General features: G+C 42.2%; 1 protein-coding gene and 1 pseudogene across 2 annotated transcripts in view; both read right to left on the bottom strand.

Moving 5' to 3' along the window:
- IFT43 (intraflagellar transport 43) overlaps positions 1-14,641 on the bottom strand; it is a 118,041-nt gene that overhangs the window by 71,027 nt on the left and 32,373 nt on the right. For both annotated transcript variants that reach the window (XM_036769510.1, XM_036769511.1), the window contains exon 3: positions 10,620-10,684. In XM_036769510.1, coding sequence (XP_036625405.1) covers positions 10,620-10,684 — 65 coding nt within the window. The remainder of the gene's footprint in view (positions 1-10,619; positions 10,685-14,641) is intronic.
- LOC118859080 lies at positions 3,631-4,719 on the bottom strand (annotated as a pseudogene).

The following is a 14,641-nucleotide window of genomic DNA, read 5'->3' as shown; positions in this document are numbered from 1 at the left end:
AATCTTACAACCACAATCTTAGAACCACGATGCTGATTTTATAGTCCCACAGATATGGAATAAGCATTGAATAATACGAATCACTACTAATTGTGGTGGCTCTGCAGGACATTCCTCTAAGCCAGAGAGTGTTCTGGGACCCTCCCCTCATGGAGGCTCACACAGAAATTCAGTGGGGGTCATGGAGTTCTGTAGTGTCAAACGGCTATCTGGTGGTCACACTAGTCTGACTTCTGGGCTATGACATAAGTATGAGATTTAGAGTTGAAAAGAACTTCAGACCCTTCTTTGAGGCCCAGGAGTTAAGTGATGAGTTAAGACCCAAGGTAGAGATGGGACCCCAAATCCGGGGTTCTTTCCACGACAACACACTTTCTCCATGGCAGGCCTTCTTAACCTTTTCCCACTTGCTACCCCTTTTTGAGTTTCAGCAGTGTTTGTTGGCATTGCATGGCCTGATGGCATGAGCAGTGCAAAGTGCGCATGCTTTGTGCTCAGAAGCAAGGCTGCAGTGAAGTTGCCGGATGCAACACAGGCAAGAGAGGCCAGAAACACCTCAGATTCATTACATGTTTGATTTTGAATTAATTTTTGGTTGTTGCCCGTTCAGAAACCTTTTACCATTGCCAAATTTTTTGCAATGCTATATGGGGTCACAGTGTAAGAAGCGCTGCTCTGTGACACGGGTCCCCTCTACCAGCCGTCTCTCCCCCTATCTCTTCCAGATCTTAAGATCGGCCACCACACAAGGGGGGAGACAAAGAATGAGATTTTCTGCTTAGGGTGGAACAAGGCGGACAATGGAGGAAGTGGGTACCACCCGTTACCTACGGGATGAAAAATATCAAAGGCTTCTGACTAAAAGTAGATCGGCTTTCCTGGTTTGAACCAAACAGAGAGGATAGGCTTTTCCCCGGATGATGCTTCCCTTTCCTACTGACAAGCATTTCGGCAGTGAGATCAGGGACATAAAAGGGGACTCCATCTTCTGTTCATTACTGACGCTGCACACACAGTGAAGGAGGGGGCGAATGAGCATTGCTTGTGATGCCTGCCAGAAACACATCCTAAGAGGAGAGAGCCAGAGCGTGAAGGGTCCCTAAAGGTTATCTAGTCTAACTCTCATTTTACAGGACAGGAAACCAAGGCACCCAGAAGTTCAAGAACTTGCCCATGGAAGCACTGAATGCTGGGATCTTCACACAGGTGTTCTGAGTCCAGATTCAACATCCTTTTAACTGCATCATGGAAGGGGGAGGCAGGGCAATCAGTGATGATAATCATAGCATTTATATAGCACTCTACCAACCTTATCCCATTTAATCCTCACAGCAACCCTAGGAGGTAAGTGCTATCACTGTCTTCATTTTACAGGTGAGGAAACTGAGGCAGGCAGAAATTAAGTGACTTGCCCAGGGCTACAGAGGCTGAATTTGAACTTAGGTCTTCCTGACTCTAAGTCCAGAGCTCTGTCCACTGTACCACCGAGCTGCCCACTAGCTTTGGGAATAGCAACACAGGAGGTCATTTAAGAAAAAGGAAAGGTCACACATAGACAAAGAGCATTTCAAGTCAAAATGTCAAAGAAGTCTCCATGATCCACTAAACATCTGAAATGCTTTTCTAATCCCAGGTTCCTTTGGTCCCTTTGTGATTTGAAGCCATGTAACCATGGATAAACTGATTAACCTCTCTGAGCTTGGATTTCCTCATCTGTAAAATGGGATATCGCCTTTTCCCACCTACTTCACAAGACTATTGTGAACACTGAATGAGATATAGAAAAATGAGATACAGAAAGTACTTTGTAAACCACAGAATGTCATATAAAAATAAAGAGTGCTGCTGAAGGTTTAATTTAACAAGTGCTCATAATGCCTGCCATAAACGGACCCTAGGAGCAGAGATTTAGACCAAAGGTGGACCACAGTTTTCTGGCTATGTCCATATACAGCCAGGGAGGATCAGAGAGGTACAAAGAAAAAGTTAAAAAAAAAAAAGATTCCTGCCCTCAAGAACAAGAGTGGAAGGTGTTTGGGGATCAAAAAGCTCCAAAGAATCCTATTAACAAAAGACCCCCTTCTGCCTTTTTCCATTTACCACTTAGGTGGGGAAATCAGAATGAAAAAGATCGGGGTCCTGCTTTGGATAAAATACCAATGAGAAGAGAAAGAAGGAGTGAAAATGAGTGAAACAAGAAAAGGGACGGTGAAAATGAGATGAGCTAAAAATGTAAAGAAAAGCAGAGAAGGGATAGAAAGAGATAGGCAAGGGAAACCAGTAGGGGAAGGTTCTATAAGGGGTGGGAGTGGGGGAAGGGAATGGGGAAAAAGAAATGAAGGCTGGGGACTGACCTCATCTCCCTGACCCCAGTGCCAGCCCTGTTTCTGCTGTACCATACATGACTTCTCATAGCCCCCGATCACACATAGCACCTCTCTCTCTTCCCTTTCCTACCGACAAGGATTTTGGTGGAGACATATAAAGGGAGCTCCATCTTATGATAAAATATTGTATATGAGGAGGCAGCTAGGTGGCAGGCTGGGTGGGCCTGGAGTCAGGAAGACCTGAGTTCAAATCCAGCTACAGGGTGTTGTATCTACTTATTAGTAACTGAGGCAGGATTGAAATTCAGGTCATCCTGAGTGCTCTATCTACTGGGCTTTTTCAGTTGTGTCCAATTCTTGCTGGGTTGGTCACTTCCTTCTCCACCTCATCTTAGAGATGAGGAAACTGAGACAAACAGGGTTAAGTGACTTGCCCAGGGTCACACAGCTAGTAAGTATCTGAAGCCAGATTTGAACTCAGGGCCTCCTGACTTCAGGGTCCTTGCCCTATCCATTGCACCACCGAGCTGCCCCAGATACTGGCAGAGCCAAACAAGCAATCCCCACCTCCACACCCTCAACCTAATCCAATTTACGAGGCGCTAGAGGCAGTGAGTAGAGCACTGGCCCTGGAGTTAGGAGGACCTGAGTTCAAATCTGACCTCAGACACTGGACACTTACTAGCTGTGTGACCTTGGGCAGGCCACTTAACCCCAATTTTCTTGCCTTACCCCCTCCAAAAGAAAAAAAAAAAGAACCTACTATGCCCAGAGCACAGTGCTAGGGAAAACAGGAAGTGTAGATAAAACACAGGCCTTGCCCTTCTGGAGCTTATAGATTTGCAGAGGATGTAATAGCACCAACAACTATAAGTCAGGGTTCATAACCTTTTTTGAATCATAGACCCCTTTGCCATCCTAGTGAAGCCTGCAGCCCCCTTCTGAATAAGGTTTTTAAATATATAAACTAGAACACAGAGGATTCCAAAGGAAACCAATCATATTAAAAGTTATAAAAAATTTTATTTTTTTAGAGTCTTCTGTGTATTTATTGTTTTATAGCAGAATGCCCCACACAGATCATCACAACTGCCAAATAGTCAGCTGTGCAAAATAGTATATATAGTACTTAAGTACAAATGGGAGACATGATTTTTTTTAAAATAAATACTTAAACACAAATTTATGGTCCTACAAAAGAGCACTTAAACTAGATGGTCTGAGTTGATCTGCCTCCTTGGACCCACAGTCACTGTTATTTTCCCCAAAACCAATAGAATCAATATACAGAATCATCAGTTCCACTGTGTGAATAAAGGATCACAATAAATGAGTCCCTTTCTCTAAGAGCTTTTCCTGGTTCCCCTACAAACATGATCTGGCCTGGATAAAAAGACAACAGGAATTTCTTGAAGGCCAATGGTCCAAAATGCTAAGTATGATTAAGTATTCTACATGATCTATATTCACTGGTTCCTTTTTAAATTAGGGTGTACTTAGATGACTTTCTTCAATTCATCATACAGGACAAGCACGAAAGCTCCACCCATGCCTCTAAGAACGTTGGACCGGGCACCCTTGAAGAAAGCTTTGCCACCCTCATCTTCAGCAATCTTCTTCCAGCAGTCAATTGTCCCAGTGTACATGACATCAGCTCCTTTGCGCCCAGACTGCATCATCATTCGCCGCCTTACTGTATCTAAAGGATAGGAGACCACCCCGGCTGCAGCAGTCACTGTCTGGGCGGTCATCCAGCTGATCACAATGTGAGTGTTCCTGGGATCTGGGAGCATGCCTTTTGCTGTACCGTAGATTCCAAAGTAAGCTGCTCTATAGATAATGATACCCTGCACTGAGACATTGAAACCTTGATACAAGCCACGAATTCCATCAGACTTGGTGATTTTCACAAGGCAGGCTCCCAGGCCTTTGAATTCTCTCTCAGTGCCAGATTTCCCAACATCAGCGGCCAAGCGGGTTCTCGCAAAATCCAAGGGGTAGACAAAGCAGAGAGAAGTGGCTCCAGCTGCACCACCAGAGGCAAGATTGCCAGCAAAATACCTCCAAAACTGTGCATGCTTGTCCACTCCTCCCCAAAACACCTGCTTACACTTATCCTTAAAGGCAAAGTTAAGGGCCTAGGTGGGGAAATATCTGATGACATTTGCTAAGTTACGCCACCAGAAGGAAAGCACCCCGTGTTCCTTTGGAATTCGGACTATACAATCCACTATGCCTTGGTACTGCTTATCTGTAGCAATTGTTCACTTGCGTGCTGCACCTGCAATAGTTCTTTAACTCTCTCCATGGGGGCCACCGCAGTCTTGGAGATGGCAGGGGCAATGCCATCGGCCAGGAAGTCCTTGGCGAAGGAGATGGCCTGTTCCATCATGGTTATGGAGGGGGAAAGTGTTGGAATGGGAGGAAAAAAGCCAGTGAGAGAGGGCCGAAAGCTGGGGAACTCGTCGCTGTTTGCTACAGCTGGGACTGAAAAAGCTAAAAACTCTTTTTGTAAGCAAGTTCACAGACCCTAGTGTGTGAGGTAAATAAAATGTGAAGACTTCACAGGGAAGATATGTATAAATATATATCTATATCTATACTAAGAAATGTTTAAAAATCAAGAAATAGGGAAATAGGGAGGTGGAAAAATCCGAGGCCATGAGAGTTTGATGGCTCAGCCTCTGGGAAAGTTTACCCTGAAACTTTTTGTTCTTTCTTCTGGTTCTGGTTTAAAGATTTGCTCAGTAAGAACAGGGTCATAATGACCTGTTTTTCTCTACTGTAAAGAATGGAGAGGGTCTCTCCCTTCCCTTATCCTATTCTCCTTCTTTAGATTTGTGGATGTCACCTCAGTTGTAATCATTAACTAAGGGAATGGGAATTGGAGTTCCTGTGCCTCAATTTCCCGGTTCTGTCTAGCTTTCGTGCTCAGATTGTAAGCCCGCCTCCCAGCAAATGGTGAGAAGAGTCAGAGGTGGGCAGGAATTCTCTTGTGTTAGGTATAATTATGGATGCTTTGCATCTTGTAAAGCACCTCCTTTGCTGGTTCTGCTCTGGGCTAGCAGAGGACGCCCAATTCTTGAGAATTGAATAAAATTTATTTCTGTTCCCACCATGAGATGGCTCCTTATTAACTTTTGATTGGTGAAGGTCTTTCATCCCACATGCTAGGTAAAGAACCCCTGCCCAAAATGACACAAAATAAGTATATTCCAAAAATGACAGCAAAAAATGCTAACTACCTTCCACTTATAATGATTTTACTCTGGTGTGATAAAGCAAGTTTCTTCACTCCTTCACTAAGGTCCTCAGTTCCTGCCACTGTAAAATGAATGGGTCAGACTAGGTGACCTCAAAGTTCCCTTTCATCTCCAGTTGTCTTGTTACTGTCGTCGTCGTTCAGTCACGTCCAACTGCCTTTCTGGCTACTGGGATAAATTGTGTTCATCCACCCATTCTGCCTGGGATAGACATCCCCCTACCTCACCAATGAATTTGAGGCCTGTCAGTTACCCTCAACCTGATTTAGCCCATCTGCCTAGATGGTTTTTCTGGGTTTGGCTTCTGGGCATGCTACAGCTTCTTGGAGCCACAGATGTGTAATAGTAATTAAGGTGGGACTTTTTGCTCTTCTTCTCTTAAGTGCCTTTAAGTATTCTGGCCTTTGTTTGAATGTGGCAGATAAAGTGGGATCTTTTTGTCTTGGAGTATTTCTCAGCACTGAGACAATTGGGAGTCATTGATTTGTATATGATGTGATACTGGGGATGGGGAACTTTCCTGCACCCAGCCTGGGTGAGGTCAGAGCCCTCAGGGCTCTGAACTGGATATAACTGAGGAGAGTTTGGCTTTTGACTTTTGGGGCACACTCATGGAAGGAGTGTTGAGACTCTGGGCAAGCTGCAAATTGCCCCCCAGCATTGTAACCCAGATGTTGGCACTGGTAACTATATATTGTGATTTGAATCAGACAAGGTCTGTCTGTTGATGTTTGTAATTTCTGTTTGTATTTGCCTTGAAGTTCAGGGGACTGATCTTTTTCCCCCTGAACTGTGAATGATATTTGTATGTTTGATTAAACTGAGATTGTTAACTCCTTAAAGTTACTTTCCTTAGTAAAGCAGATCAAAGAACCTGTGTTGGCAGCTTTCTGTTTGCTGGGTGTTGGCAGGTCTTACACCCCTATAGCAGCTGCTAGCAGATTGTTCCTACTAGGTGAGAGTTGAGTGCCAAGCAGACACCAAACTTTAACCAGTTATATGTATTTCAAAGGTAATACCTGGTATGATGTAGTAGATACAGCACTATATCTGGAGTCAAGAAGTCCTAAGTTCAAAACCGGTCTCAGACTCCTACCACCTGTGTGACCCTTAAGATGTCACCTAACCTCTGTATGCCTCAGTTTCCTTATAAGCAAAAAGGGGCTAATAATAGCATCTACCTCCTAGGATTGTTGTGAGGACTAAAAGAGATAATATTTGTAAAATGCTCAGAAAACTTTAAAGTGCTATATAAATGGTATGATGATGTTGGACTGAGCACAGTTTTATTTGCTTTGTTTCGATTAAATATTTTTCAATTATCAATAAATCCCAAAGAACTTCAAAGAAAAAAAATAGCTCCAAACAACCTTTGTTTTATTCAGGAGAGTGCCTACTGTCAAAATTCTAGCATTGCAAAAGAGGTGAGCCAGGGTGGGAAAGCTCAAATATTTTAAGGCATAATTATGACTGAAAAGAAATTTCTGCTATTAATTTCCTCATTCTGCAAACAATTCTCCTTATTTAGGTTCTTCCATCCTTCAGTGAAAGCCAATAGGATGAGCTACAACAGGAGATCATGCGTTCCTTAACACTGGAAGTCTTCCATCCCAGGCTGAATGGCCACCTGTTAGAGGTGTGGTGATCATGAGTCATACCTTCGGAAAGGGCTGTCTACTTCTGTTAGTCTACGATTTCATGACTCTGTGTCATGTACTGACCTCCCCTTTTCAACAACATGGAAATTTTGATTCGTCTTTATATGAGGGAGAAGGATGAGGATGTGGTAGTGATGAGGGCACAGTCTCTAGGAACCCCCTTGAACTCTCCTTGAATCTTCACACTTGATCTGGCCTTGGCCTGAGGCTATAAACTTACATTATCATTAGGCCCAAATCTCTACTTAGCCTTGCCCTTCATTGTCCATCTACTTGCTGGACACTATCAACATCCAAGCTTTCAGCTGCTTCCCACCCTTAATCCTCATCAAAATATCTATACCCTAGCCCTATTACCCTAGACTTCTGTGGTCCCTCATCTCCAAGTAGCCTTCAGCTATTTCCCCACCCTGGAGTCTGACCTCATCTGGGTCCTCCTTAGACTTCTCCTCAAGACCCTCCCTAAACCCCTCCTCTAGTCACCCCAGACCACCCCTCAATCCCTCCCACAATCTTTGTGTATATAGTCTCCATCTTGCCTCCATGAAGGCGCTCAGATTCAGTCTAGCTCAGTAGATTGAATCTGGCCCGCAGGCGTCACAAAGGGTGGGATTTAAGACAACCCATTATGGTGAATCCCTAATAAACTTTGTCTTTTTCCTTGGCTGAGAATTCTTTCAGCAGGACCCAGCGTGTAGGTATTTTGGGGTCTCAAGCACTGCTAGAAACATATGTTCCCTACCTATCATCATTTTTTTTAACCTCTTCAGTAGGAAGGGTGGGTCAAGAGAAAATCTTTGATAACCACTACCTACTGCCCTGATTCATAGCAAGCCTATACCTAACCTTCCCAACATAGATATCTAACCTGAACGGCATAACCCCGTTTGTGTCATGATCTCCTTTGGCAGTCTGGTAAAGCCTAAGGAATAAAATGCAAACAATAAAAAAAATAGGATTACAAAGTCAACCGATTCTATTGAAATACAGTTATCAAATTATTTTACCAAACAAGTTCATAGACTCAAGGTCTTAAGAACTTCTAGGCAGAGTAATAAATACAACTTAGGTCAGAACCACTTCTAGAAGCAAAGAAGAATTAGCTTAATTCCAAACACCTCATTTGATGGGCCACTGGATATTTCTGAGAATAAATGTTTGAATTTCTGCTATTCCTACTATGACCATCAAATGACAAGTTCTCTAATATAAACTCACTGTGAGGAAAAATTCCGATATTCAAAATAATCCTGGATTTTTTTCTCATTTAAAACAGTCTCCTAAATTGCCCCTCATATCGTATCTAGGTAAATTTTAACCATCCCAGGGCTTTTGCAATCTTATGTAAAAAGAAAAAAATACACACATACACACACACACATATCATCTTGCAATCTTATGTAAACATGTACATGTGTGTATTTATACCTATCTATCCTCCCTAGTCACTATGATATATGATCAATGATTGGATGTGATATTTGAAAGGCTCCCAGAAATCATATTGGAGGAGCCTAGCAATAGGATGGCATCACCATTACCATAGGAAAGGGAATGTGAAAGCACTTTAACCTACAAGTAGATCGTTGCTCATTCACCCTTAATACTTGAAGAGGAGCAACACTGATCATGATGTTGGGGTAAAGGTGCAGTGTATTTGACTGTGGCTAATCAGACCAATACAAGCTTGGAAGGTTCTAAAACAGGTTGGGCACGAATAGTCCATTTGAACATTTGGGATAGAGATGTCTCCCAATCTGTGCAGCATTAAGCTACTTTAAGCTCCTTTAAGCTGCTGTGATTCTGCTTTGCTCACAGAGCACAGAGCCTCCTTTAATGCAGGCACACCATGCCTGCTGGGCAGTCTTGTGCCAGGCTCTCCCATGTCTCACAATTGACTCCAAAGTTCTTCAGACAGACCTAGACAGTGCCCTTGTATGGCTTCTTCTGACCTGAATGTAAGTTCTTGCCTTATACGAATTCTCCGTAAAATAGTCTTTTAGGCAAACACACATTTGACATTTGAACAACATGGCCAGCCCATTGGAGTTGCGCTCTCTGCAGGGGAGTTTGGATGCTTGGCAATTCGGAGGAGAATGCTTGGCTGAGAAAGGACCTCAGTACCTTATCCTGCCAGGTGATCTTCAGAATCTTCCTAAGACAATTCAAACAGAAGCAATTCAGTTTCCTGGAATGGTGCTGGCAGATGGTCCAGGTTTTGCTGGCATACAACGAGGTCAGCACAATGGCTCTGAAGGCCTTCAGTTTCATAGTCAGTCTAATTCCTCTTCTATCCCACGCTTTCTTTGAAGCTTCCCAAATGCTGAGCTAGTTCTAGCAATGAGTGTGTAAACCTCATCACCTGTGCAGAGATTGGAAAGTATGCTGCCAGGGTAAGTGGACTTATCCACAGCATTCAGAATTTCTCCATTTGCTGTAATTTGCCAACTCATACAGAGCAACAAGGGAGTACAGGAGACAGAGAGCTGGACCTGGACTGTTCCTGACACAAATATCTCCGTGAGTCCAAATCTGGCCTCAAACTGGGTGTGTGACTCGGAGCCAGTGATGTCACCTCAGCCTGCCCCAGCTATAAAATGGGGGTAGTTACAGCAGCCACGTTCCAAGGTTGTCGTGAGAATAAAATGAAATATTTACAACATGCCTTGCAAACCTTAAAGCGCCATATAAACGCTGGCCATTAGCATTATCGCAATATTTCATCTGCAGCTTATGGCAGGCGCTTAGCTTACATTTAAGATATCAGCTGAGCAGCGCGTGTGATAGGACCGTGGGTTTCCTTAACAAACTTCTTTCCTCCCATCTAACAACACTGGGAGGCTTTACCTAAAACAGGGTTGGGAAACCTGAGGCCTCGAGGCCACATGTGGCCCTCTAGGTCCACAAGAATGGACCTTTGACTGAATTGGGGCTGCATTTGAAGAACTAGAGGGCCACATGTGGCCTTGGGGCTGAAGGTTCCCCACTCCTGAGTCCTAAAAGAAGACGAATTGGCTCCCAGAGATCTGATTGGCCTCAACTTTCATGATGCAGCTTCCTTCCCTGTCCCAACATGCCCTCCCCCACCCACCAGCACCACCAGCATCAGCCAACATGGAGTAGGCCCAAGACAAAGCTTCCTCTGCCACCCAATTGGCACTGGTTTCCTTGACATAGCTTCCTGGTCATACAGGAACATAAAACTTTTTCTTCTGACCAAATAATTTGTGCAGGGGGCAGTGCCAACTGCAAAATTCATTGGCCACTATCATCCATCCTTTCTATTGTGCTTTGGGGATTTACTTCCAGAAGAGCAAATTTGCCGAGACAAGAAAACAACTATTCTCATTTTGAAAATTCCATGTACTCACTTTGAGACTTTCACGGAATCATCTGCCCATCCTCCCTGTCGTCGGGCTGGCTTTGGTGGAGGACCCTGTAAAGAGAAAAAAAAAAAAAGAAAAAGAGGCCAAAACAGCATATTTATATGTAAGACTTAACTCTAACAATAACTTGTTTGCATGTGCTTGGTAGAACCAAAACCATGCTTTCAGGATGGAGAATTTGTTAACTAAAACAGAAATTGAAGTATCAAAATTCTCAACCTCCTTCAAACTTTGTTTTTGTTAGAAGTTCACAGAAAAATGCCTTCAGGAACTATACTTGGCTCACTAAAACCTGTAAACTAAAATCAGTATGATTATTTAGGCAGAAAATAATAAATTGCAATGGAGTAGATAGGCAACCAAACATAAGTACTAAAAATATTCAATGACTACTGATAATGCCTAATTGAATGGGGGAAAAATCATTAAAAGTACTAACATAAGGACAGAAAAGCAGCTTCATCTTTTTTGGTTTAATAACCAAGGTTGAACTGGTAAAACATTAATAGTAAGTTAATAAAAAATTAATAGTAAATTAAATAGTAAAAATAGTAAAAGTAAATTTATAGTAAAAACATAAATTTCGTTTTCTAAGAAATTTAAATATTCATCACTGTTTTCACTAAGTCTTAGAAATGTCAGTAACACTAATGAATTGAAATGTTAGGCCATGGGGCAGAGCCAAGATGGTGGCAAAAATGAGACTCACTTGAGCTCTCCTCCAAATCCCTCCAAACATCTGTAAAAAATGACTCTAAAATTCTAGAGCTACAGAACCCATGTAATACAGAGTAAAAAAGGTCTCCAGCCCAAGACAGCCTGGATGGTCACTGGGAAGGGTCTATCACACGGTGCTGGGAGCAGAGCGCAGCCCAGCGTGGCCTGTGCCAGGACAGACCAGGCAGGCAGAGCAGGCCTCAGGGCACTGAATCACTGGCAGATGTAGCAGTTTTCAAACTTCTTATCCCACAGATGCCAAAGACAACATAGCAGGTCCATGGAAAAATTGTTGGACCTGGGTGACAGAGGAGCCCAGTCCTGCCTCAGCCCCTGGGTAGCAGAGGTGGCTGTGGCGGAGGTGGTGGCAGCAGCAGCAGCAGTGGCTGCTTCCAGAGCCCCAGGCCCACAGAAGGTGGGGGGAATCAGGAAGCTGATCAGAGCGGGAGTGCAGGGACCTCTCTGCTGATGCTGAGGCAGCCTTCTCTTGTTTTGCCTTGCTTAGATCTGGGTCACAGTCTTGGTTGGCGGTCCTTGGGAGAGGAGGAGCACTGGTGTGGCAGAGCTTGTGGTGGCTGTGGAGAGGGAGTCCTCCTGATAGTTACACGGCAGAAAGGAGTGCCTGAAATCACTCACAGACCAGAGCACAGGCCAGGAGAGGAGTCTCATACCACCACAGAATAGATGTAGCTCTGAAAACAGCAGCACAAAACCCCTGAAGCTTGAGACAGAGCCCTCTCCACTCTGTAAGCAGTCATACCCTGACCAAAAGTCAAGTAATTGGCTGGGAAAATCAGCTGGAGGTGTAAAAGTACTCAGACTATAGAATTTTACTTTGGTGACAAAGAAGATCGAAACATACAGCCAAAAGAAGTCAACAAAGTCAAAGAGCCTACATCAAAAGCCTCCAAGAAAAATATGAATTGATCTCAGGCCATGGAAAAGCTCAAAAAGGATTTGGAAAATCAAGTAAGAGAAGTAGAGAAAAAATTAGGAAGAGAAACGAGAGTGATGCAAGAAAATCATGAAAAATGAGGCAATGACTTGCTAAAGGAGACCCAAAAAAATACTGAAGAAAATAACACCTTAAAAAAATTGACTAACCCAAACTGCAAAAGAGGTCCAAAAAGCCAATGAGGAGAAGAACGTCTTAAAAGGCAGAATTAGCCAAATGGAAACGGAGGTCCAAAAGACCACTGAAGAAAATACTACCTTAAAAATTAGATTAGAGCAAGTGAAAGCTAGTGACTTCGTGAGAAATCAAGATATTATAAAACAGAACCAAAAGAATGAAAACATGGAAGACAATATGAAATATCTCATTGGACAAACCACTGACCTGGAGAATAGATCCAGGAGAGAAAATTTAAAAATTATTGGACTACCTGAAAGCCATGATCAAAAAAAGAGCCTAGATATCATCTTTCAAGAAATTATCAAGGAAAACTGACCTTGATTGATTATGTTCACAATACTTCATTATATTCATACACCACAATTTGTTTAGTTATCCTGACCAATTAATGGGCATATACTTTGTTTCCAACGTTGTCCTACTATGAAAATATTCCTATTTCTATGAATATTCTGGAACATATGGCACTTTATCATTAACCTCTCTAGACCCAGAGGGTAAAATAGAAATTGCAAGAATCCGCTGATCGCCTCTTGAAAAAGATCCCAAAAAGAAAGCCCTAGAAATATTGTAGCCAAATTCCAGAGTTCCCAGGTCAAGGAGAAAATATTGCAAGCAGCCAGAAAGAAACAATTTGAGTATTGTGGAAACACAATCAGGATAACACAAGATCTAGCAACTTCTACACTAAGGGATCAAAGGGTTTGGAATATGATATTCCAGAGGTCAAAAGAGCTAGGATTAAAACCAAGAATCACCTACCCAGCAAAACTGAGTATAATACTTCAGGGCAAAATATGGATTTTCAAAAAAATAGAGGCCTTTTAAGCTTTCTCAGCGAAAAGACCAGAGCTGAATAGAAAATTTGACTTTCAAACACAAGAATCAAGAGGCGCATGAAAAGGTAAACAGGAAAGAGAAATCATAAGGAACTTACTAACGTTGAACTGTTTACATTCCTACATGGAAAGATGATATTTGTAACTCATGAGACCTTTCTCAGTATTAGGGTAGTTGAAGGGAATATACATATACATATACATATATATATATATATATATATATATATATATATATATATATATAGACAGAGGGCACAAGGTGAGTTGAATATGAAAGGATGATATTTAAAAAAAATAAAATTAAGGGGTGAGAGAGGAATATATTGGGAGAAAGAGAAAGGAGACTGGGGGAGGAGATAGTCAAAAGCAAATACTTTTGAAAAGGGACAGGAGCAAAGGAGAAATGAATAAAGGGGGACAGGATAGGATGGAGGGAAATATAGTTAGTCTTTCACAGCATGACTATTATGGAAGTATTTTGCATAACTACACATGTATAACCTATATTGAATTGCTTGCCTTCTGAAGGAAGGTGGGTAGGGAGAGAAGAAGGGAGAGAATTTGGAACTCAAAGTTCTAAAAACAAATGTTAAAAAAATTTGTTTTTACATGCAACTAGGAAATAAGATATACAGGCAATGGGATACAGAAATCTATCTTGCCCTACAAGAAAGTAAGAGGAAAGGGGATGAGGGGTGGGGAGTGGGGTGATAGAAGGGAGGGCAGAGTGGGGAAAGGGGCAATCAGAATGCATGCCATCTTGGGGTCAGGAGAGGGTAGAGATGGTGAGAAAATTTGTAACTCAAACTCTTGTGGAAATGAATGCTGAAAACTAAAAATAAATTTAAAAAAAAGAAATGTTAGGCTGACTGAAATTTCCTATAAATTACTCAAAATTTACTTTCTAACTTAAAGAAAATACTTTCTTGATGAAAGCAAAAGCTTTAAATCTAAAATCACTTCCCAATAACCCCCAACCTTCCCTTTCACCAAACAATAAAAAGAAAAAGAAGTTAAGTGAAGCTCTCTGATTGAGGCTGAAAAGACTAAGTAACATCTTCATTTATGGTTAACAGAGAGGAAATGTATTTTCATAGCAGTCACCTGGAACCAATCCTAGATGCCTTCTGTATTTGATCTAAATTCCACTGTCTTCATTCACATTATTGTAACTATTCAGTATATTTTCCTCCTGGTTCCGTTTTGTGCATTAGTTCATATTAGTCTTCCCATGTTTCTCTGAATTCCTCATGTTTGTCATTCATTAGACTGTAAACTCTTTGAGAGTAGGCAATGGCTTTTCCTCTTTTTAT

Source organism: Trichosurus vulpecula, chromosome 8 (assembly GCF_011100635.1).
Source record: "Trichosurus vulpecula isolate mTriVul1 chromosome 8, mTriVul1.pri, whole genome shotgun sequence".
Taxonomy (NCBI): Eukaryota; Metazoa; Chordata; class Mammalia; order Diprotodontia; family Phalangeridae; genus Trichosurus; species Trichosurus vulpecula.
The sequence above is the reverse complement of the archived record's forward strand: the minus strand, read 5'-3'. Positions and strand labels throughout refer to the sequence as shown.